Source organism: Nannospalax galili, unplaced genomic scaffold (genome assembly GCF_000622305.1).
Source record: "Nannospalax galili isolate Female #2095 unplaced genomic scaffold, S.galili_v1.0 scaffold1878, whole genome shotgun sequence".
Classification (NCBI taxonomy): domain Eukaryota; kingdom Metazoa; phylum Chordata; class Mammalia; order Rodentia; family Spalacidae; genus Nannospalax; species Nannospalax galili.
In genome coordinates, this window is record NW_008341752.1 from 460514 (window position 1) to 468799 (window position 8286).

Sequence of the window (8286 nt, forward strand, 5' to 3'; positions counted from 1 at the left end):
CTGTGTCGAAAAATAAAGTGGCTTAACTGTCTCTTAAGAAAGCTGCTCAGAGACACCACCCCCTAATCCACAATGGAGAGTGCCTGGAACTAACACAGCGGCACTTACCCAGAATTTTATCCTTTCTGCCATTTGATTAATTAATTATTTTGGTCTTTTTGAGACACGGTCTCCCTGTGGCCCCAGCTGGCCTGTAACTCACTATGTAGACCAGGCTGGCCTTGAACACAAAGAGATTCACCGGCCTCAGCCTCCGGAGTGGTGGGATTAAAGGCGTGCGCCACCACACCGGCTCCAAGCGTCTTTTAAACTGAGGTGGGCCCACCAGCGGCCACCAGCCGCTGCCAGTCTAGGTGCTGCGGGAGGGAACACCGCCACGTCGCCGCCAAGCTCCGCCTCAGGGCGAGGGGGGCCGGCATCTGGTTCCAGCCTCTGGAACCATAACTCTTGGCAACACTGTTGTGACGTCACTTCCGCGCGCCACGGGACGCCAGCTTAAGGCGCAGACCGCCGCAGTGTGGTCTGTTCCTGCGATTCGGTCTTGATTTTCGCTTGAGAGCCATGGAGAGCGACTTTTACCTGCGTTACTACGTGGGTCACAAAGGCAAGTTCGGTCATGAGTTCCTGGAGTTCGAATTCCGACCTGACGGTAAGAACGGTCTCGGGCCTCAGGAAGCCGGGCCGGGCCAGGCGGCGGGGAACTAGAGAAGGAAAGGACCCAAACCAATGTAGTTGGGCTGTGAAAGGCGCTTTCCTTTGCTCTTCTTTGGTTCTCTCAGTCCATACGCAGGGGCATCTGTTTAGCAACTTGGTGAAAACCCAGATTGCTTACATTTCCTCAGAGATTGGTTGAGTGCCATTTTAGGCCAGGCTGTGTTCCACCCTCTAAGGACGGAATAATGAAGATAGACAAACTGTCATGGAGCTTGAGTGCTGGGAGAAACTATAAACAAAAATGATTTTCGATAGTGATAAGTGATCAGAAAACCCCCCCAAATGTTGGAGTAGTTGCTGGATAGACTGCTTTGAGATATGGTAGCTTTTAGAGAGCTCTCTGAAGAGTGGATATTTCAACAGAGCCTTAATTGACAAGATGGGGGCCAACCTGTGAAGTGCTGGAAGAAAAGCATTCAGCAGAGGGAGTTGCAAGTGTTAAGGCCATAGGGCCTGAAAGAGCCTGGCATGCTTCAGGTGGCTGCTGTGGCTGAGGGACAATAAGGGATTGAGAGACCAGGGAGGATGTTAGGCTTGGGCCTCGCTATGTATTTTATAGGTCATGAATAGGTGCAGCAGGAAACAATTGGAAAGTTTTAAGCAGGGAAAAGATGTGATCTGTTCTTGGAAAAGCTGTTAGATACTGAATAGGCAAGTTGATTGTCAAGACAGAAGAGCTATTGTTTGGGACTAGGACAGTAGAAGTGGAGAAGATTAGGATACTTTTGGAGACAGCAAATTGAGGGCAGGGGATGTAACTTAGTTGGTAGAGTGCTTACCTAGAAGGGATGAAACCCTAGAAAACATCTCCAGTACCACATAAAACTTGACATGGTAGCACATGCCACCCAGGAGGTAAAAGCATGAGGAGCAAACTTTCAAGGTTATCCTTAGCCATGTAATAATCTTGAGGCCAGCCTGGGCTATGTCAAACCAAGTTTCAAAAACCAAAACAACAGAGCCAGGCATCATCCCACTGGTCTTTAATCCCAGCACTGGGGAGGCAGAGGCAGGCTGCTTTTAATCCCAGCTGAGTGCAGAGGCTAGCAGATCTCTGAGTTCAAGACCAGCCTGGTCTACATAGTGAGTAGACCCTCACTATGGGTGACCCTGTTTCAAAAAGAAAACAGATTCTGTGACTGAATTGGGACATAGAGATAAATCTGACAAATCTCAACTGAGGAGGCTATAGACTTGAAAATAAGTGTATTAGGTATTGTGGTAGAAAGAGGAAACTTGGGAAAGAAGCCCTAAATCTAGGCTGAGGGTCAGAGGAAGCTTCCTGTATAAATTGAGCTGGGGCAGAAGTGTGTGTGTAGGGGAGTGTACAGTAAAGTAGGAGTTGATTAAGGGATCAAGGAAAGATGTGGTGTTTTGGACTGTATTCACAGAGACTGAAAGCTAAAGCGTGTGTGGGATGTTTCAGGCAAAAACAAAGTAGTTTGATTCCAGCTGTGTGAGTAGAATGTCGTAGGAGTGTGGATGGAAAGCAGCTGGAACTCAGCTGTATGCCATGTTAAGGAGTTGGAATTTTGTCAGGAAGGCAGAGGAAAGCTATTGACAGTATCAGAGTATCAGAGTAAGTAATTGCATAGACTGGTTTCTACATTTCCTTGACCTTTAAATAAAAAATTCACCAAAAAGGAAGAGATTTGAGGCAGAGAAATAGTGCAAAAACTGTTAGAATAAATTATTTGGCTCTTTTCACAAGTGTCTTCTGCAGTGGAAAAATCATACCTTCTATTTTTATCTTCTTCGCCCCTCCATATGCCCAAACTAGCCTGGTGGTTGTACACATGCACTAAAGGCCTTATGAACTATAAATGCTAAATTTAAAATCACACAGAAATAGATACTCTGTGTGTGTATGTGTGTTATCCTATAGTTGTCAAATCTTCACAATCCAGGTGAGTATCAGCACATCCTTTGTGCACATAATTAGAATCCCCTTTTCCAGCTGAGGACATTAACCTGTGGAAATATGATTTGCCAAAGTCACAAAAGGGCCTGCCTGTGTTCTTTTACCACACCACAGTTGCGTTTTGCTTGATCTCCCATTGTCAGCTAGTTTAGTAGTTTAAAGTGAAGCACTGTAAAGACTAGTATTGAAACACCAAGGGCGCCAGATAGTGGTAGCACACGCCAGTAGGATATGCTGAAGAGGCAGAGGCAGGAGGATCTGGAGTTCGAGGCCAGCCTGGGTTACACATTTAGGGGCTGGAGAGATGGCTCAGCAGTTAAGAACACTGTTCTTGCTGAAGACCCAGGTTCGAATCCCAGCACCCACATGGCAGCTAACAACTGTCAGTAACTCCAGTTCCAGGGGATCCGACAGCCTCTTCTGTCCTCGGGCATTGCATGACACAGGTGCACTTACCTACATGAAGGCAATACACACATACACATTAAATAAAAAAAAGACCAAAAACCACCAATGGCATAAGAACTACAACTATTAGATTGTTTGAAGAATAGGATACAATTTAGGCAGAGCTGATAGTGTTGGTAGACTAATGATGCGTTGTTCAAGTTTTTGTTTTACATTACTTTGTTTTTTTTTGCTTCTCACAGGGAAATTGAGATATGCCAACAACAGTAATTATAAAAATGATGTCATGATTCGAAAAGAGGTATGATCCTTTCCTTCAAGTTAGCCTTTTGTCGTACATTATTTTCGTTCTTTCTAGTAATAAGATTGAAAGATAAAGACTAGGGGATAAGCACATACCTCTAAACAGCTAGATTATTTCTCATTTTTAGTTTGTATTTTCTTTTACAGTGCTGACTCAATTACCAGTAGTTATTTGAAGTCTAGCATGTTTTGGTTTAAACCCTCAATATACTCCTTACTAATCATGTGACCTCAGACAAGTTTCCTGGCTGAACTTGGTCTATATTTCTTCATCTGCAGGAAAATAAACCTATCCCCTAACTCTTAAGTGCTATCATGGAATTAAAATATATTTTTAGCACATTGCACTCAATAAAGAGAGCATCGAATTTGCGTGTGAAAGGGAAAGGGGAGGATAGACAGTAACAGCTAGCTAGCGAACTTCTGGCCATGACCCTCCTCTTCAGCAGGCTGAGGTAAGGCGTGAGTGTCTTCCTATTTACAGAGGTGCTAGAAATAGGTCTTCAGGAGCAGTCATTCTTCTGTCACTTTCTGAGTGCTGCTGAGAGTGACAACATGTTTTAAAATGTGATTTCAGGCTTATGTACATAAAAGTGTGATGGAAGAATTAAAGAGAATTATTGATGACAGTGAAATCACCAAAGAAGATGATGCTTTGTGGCCCCCTCCTGATAGAGTAGGCCGGCAAGTAAGTGTTTTGTTGACTAGTACTTGCAAAGATGAGGTTTATTTCTCTTCACAACATTGACTCTCAGGGAGAGAGTGAGAGAGTGAGTGCCTGCGAGCGCATGAGAGAGAGAGACAGGGAGAGAATGAGAACATGGGAAGGAAGGAGGGAGGGAGGGAGAGAGGGAGAGAGATTGAATTCTGCATGAAGCAGACTAGGAGTACCTTGGCCTAAATTTCTTCTTGTGACACCTCCCCACCCCCACCAAAGCCTTTGCTGACCACACCTTACTTTCCTGAGTAACTACTTAGTACAAAGCATTGGGGAGGATACAAAGATAAAAGTTATATTTATTTAAATTTTTTGCTTACCATCTTGAAGACCATTTTACTAACTAAAACATAAAAGATAATTGCACTTTGATTACTATCTTGATTACTAATCCAGACTTCTGATTTCTTATTTCTCCTCTTGTCCTGTACAACTGTTTCTATACTAAAAGCCGGTGGGATCTTTTAAACTATAAATTTGTTTATGGCTACCACTGATTTTAAACTCCAGTGACTTCTCAGTGCACTTCACACTCCAACTTTCTGCCTTATCTTTGTCACTTGTAGCCTCTCACTGCATTCAGACTCCACGATAGTAGATCTTCATTTCTGTCCAACACACCCAGGCTTATTCTTTGGGCGATGACTAACCCCTAAATCTTGCCACAAATCTTGCCGTATTCTGTCTGTCTTCCATTAATGCTACAAGACTATTATTGAGATCTTCAGCTGTCACTTCCTCAGTGTTGTCTGTCCATCTCATCTAAGAAACCCTCTTTTTTTTTTTTTTTGAGACAAGTAAATGTAAAAAAAGAAATTACAGTTTCTTGGGGCTAGGAGTATAGCCAATGGTAAAGCACTTGCTTTGCATGTGCAAGGTCCCGAGTTTGATCCCCCCACACAAAAAATTGTAAACCAAAAATTAGGCTAGGTAAGGTGATACACACCTGTAATCCCAGTTACTTGGGACACTGAGGCAGGAGGATCACAAATTCAAGGCTTCCCTGGGCTATATAATAGGTTTGAGGGCAGCCTGGGCCACTTAGTAAAACCCTGTCTTGAACTAAAAAGCTGAAGATAGAGCTCTGTAGCTCAGTGACAACTTGCCTCAAATGTAGAAGGCTCAAGGTTCAATCCTTTATACCACTAAATTTTTTTTCTCTTCCCTGAGATGGATCAAAGAAAATCTGATCATCTATAAAAAAAATTCTTTGACCTAGCCTGATCCATAGTAGGTTATGGGTCCTTATTTGAGAGAGGTCCCATCACATATGCTGAGGAAACAATGTACACAGATAAGTTTTAAAAATTCCTTTAAGAAAAAGATTTGTAAATTTGACCTCATTAAATTTAAAATGTCTTTGACAAAGGACATCAAAATAGAAACATAAGCCACAGTAAAAAAAAATTCAGTGGCAAAATATGCAAAGGTTATTATAAGTAGGCAATTTATAGGCTCAGATAAGTGATCAATAAACAGGAAAAGATTTACAGATATCTTTGTAAAATGTGAAAACTAGAACAACAATGAGATACATTTCAGACTCGATAGCATAATAAATAGCAATTTTTTAAAAAGGCCCCATCCTAAGCCTGACATGGTGGCACACACCTTTAATTCCTGCACTTAGGAGGCAGGTGGATCTCTGAGATCAAGGCCACAAAAAGACCACATTTTTGCTGTTTTTTTTTTTTTTTTTTTAAGCCTCACCCAAGTTCTCAAGGGGATATGAGAAAAAGAGTTCGCATACTACTAGTGAAAATAAATATGAGTACAACTACATTAGAGAACAGTTTGGGTAGTGTCTGGCAGAGTGGAAAATACTAACCCTCAGACTAGTACAAATGTTCTGTTATCAGCTCAGCCCCCAGTCCTAGAATCTTGCCATATTGTTTATAGTAACAAAGGTTGGGAAGTGAAGTTTACTTCAGCAAGAAAATGGCAAAAAAATAAAATTGAAACATAAGCAACCATATAGGCCTTTAGAGCCATCTTGGGGGCCCCTTTTCTTTTTCAAAAGAAACACTACAGATTCCCATAGGCTAGTGCAATGCTTATGGACCCAGTTATAGACATGAGCTCTCCGACTGTCCTGCAAGCCAGATACATGACATCTTCAGAGTTAAGTGAAGGAAGGGCTGGGAGGGTCATGGGACCTGCATCTGCACATCTGGGCATCTGGCCACACCTTAAAATCTGTAATTTGGAAACCCTTTTTCAAGACAGTCAGGTACATCCAAAAGAGCAAGGATGAGGAATTAGTTCACAAGGGTACAAGGACCAGGTCAGCTGCAAATTCTTGAAAGCTTTGTAGTTGAAAATTACCATTCTGTATTCCAGGCAATAAAACAACTAGACACATTTACTTCATAAAAGAAATACTACAACGTTTATGCCCATCTCCCGTTCCCTTCATTATCTCCAAAAACTGGAGTGTATTCTTTCCACTTGGCTTAGCATTCACCCTCATAGATATTTTGAAGGTTTATGGTAATTGTGTTACTATTGAGAAATTAAACCTAAGGTCATATAACTAGTGACAAGGGGACAGCAAACCTAAGATCTAGAATACTTATCCCATGTAGCCCAAAAAAGGTTCTTTGACAGTGGTGCTCCACATTGTTAACAATGAGAACACATACAAAGTTAGTAAATTCTTATGAATCTCAGAAGTCTTTACTGAGCCTTTAGTACACGACTTCCTCTTAGGAGATGAGCCTTGCAGGTGTTAAACCAGTGTTGTCTGTCTCTAGTGCTCAGCACACTTCAGTGTTTAAGAGTTAACTGCCCTGGCTTACTTGACCATGTGTAGTCGAGTTTGGATGATTTGGCAAGTAATGAGTCCTTGTCCTGTGTGCCTGACAAATAATCTAATTCTGCCTTTGATTTTCTTTTTTTTTTTTTAAATCTTTCTAGGAGCTTGAAATTGTTATTGGAGATGAACACATTTCTTTCACAACATCAAAAATTGGTTCCCTTATTGATGTCAACCAATCTAAGTAAGTATATGAGATCCTTACATCCAGTTCTGTCTGATTTGGAGATTGATAAGAAAGCATCAATTACATGGGGCCAGGATGGGAAGATGTGGTACAAATGCAAGACAGAAGTGGGCAATGTTGTCCTCTCTCAGAAGGGGCTCCTCACTACAGTCATTCCTCAGGATCATGGGTGAATGAACCTCCATAGGCAACAAAATCTTTGGATACTCAAGACCCTCAGATAAAGTTCCTCACCTATTTGCATAACTCCTCTCTATAGTACCCAGTTCAGTGTAAATGCTGTGTAAATAGTTACAATGTACCATAATCATCATAAGCCTAACTATGTCTATAGGTGGTTGAACGCACAGATGCAGAACCTATGGATCTGAGGCAATTGTACTTTCAAAGATTGCTTCTTTTACTTTTGGTTCTGTCATTCAGTCTCCTTCTCAGTGACACATAGAGAAATGCATAGGAGCAGCTAGAAGAGAAAATGAACTAAGGCTGAACAGTATTTGGAAAAAATTGTAGTCACTGAGCAGCCAGCTTTCTCAGTGTTGATCGTTCAGCCTAGCACATCTTGAGCAGTCTCAGTGAAGCGTGAAATCTTGTATCTAAATTTTAAAAATCATGTCAGTGATACAAATTATAACACTGAGATGTGAATGTATATGCTTCAAGGAGTCCTTAGAATTTGGCAGGCCCTGGCTCTTGTCTTGGGGATTTTGAGTTGTGGTTCACATTAGGTAAATGTTGGGCATACTTGTCTTTCTTTAGACAGTTCCCTTCTTAGCTAGTGATGGCATCATAATCTTCATCCTGTTAGTCCTGCTTACTACGACTTGAAAAAAAAATTTCCCAATTCTGAAAGTAATGAATGCCCAGTGTTCCCCCATGTATTAGAAAATACATAGGAGCTAGCCATGGGTACTGCATGCTCAGAATCCCAAGTACTTGGGAGCTGAAGCAGGAGAATCTCTAGTTTGAGGCCACTCTGGTCTGTATAGCAAGATGCAGTCTCAAACAACAGCAACACCAACAAAAAATGCGGCGGGAGGGGGACTTTTTGTTTGTGGTTCTGGGGATTGAACACAGTGCAGGGCTTTGCACACGCTAGGCAGGTGCTTCACCACTAAGTAACATCCCCAACTGTGTATATAGTTTTTAAAAAGCATAAGAAATATAGTGGCCAGGTGTGGTGGTGCATGCCTTTAATCCCAGCACTTGGGAGGTAGAGG

The 8286-nt window shown here is 42.0% G+C and overlaps 1 protein-coding gene across 1 annotated transcript in view; it reads left to right on the forward strand.

The window, feature by feature from the left end:
• The first annotated feature begins 464 nt into the window (after nucleotides 1-464).
• The window catches only part of Magoh (mago homolog, exon junction complex subunit), an 8547-nt gene continuing 725 nt past the window's right edge, over nucleotides 465-8286 (forward strand). The window contains exons 1-4 of the mRNA XM_008837287.2: nucleotides 465-649; nucleotides 3286-3344; nucleotides 3924-4034; nucleotides 6981-7063. Of these exons, the coding sequence (XP_008835509.1) occupies nucleotides 562-649; nucleotides 3286-3344; nucleotides 3924-4034; nucleotides 6981-7063 (341 nt within the window). The 5' untranslated portion in view covers nucleotides 465-561. The remainder of the gene's footprint in view (nucleotides 650-3285; nucleotides 3345-3923; nucleotides 4035-6980; nucleotides 7064-8286) is intronic.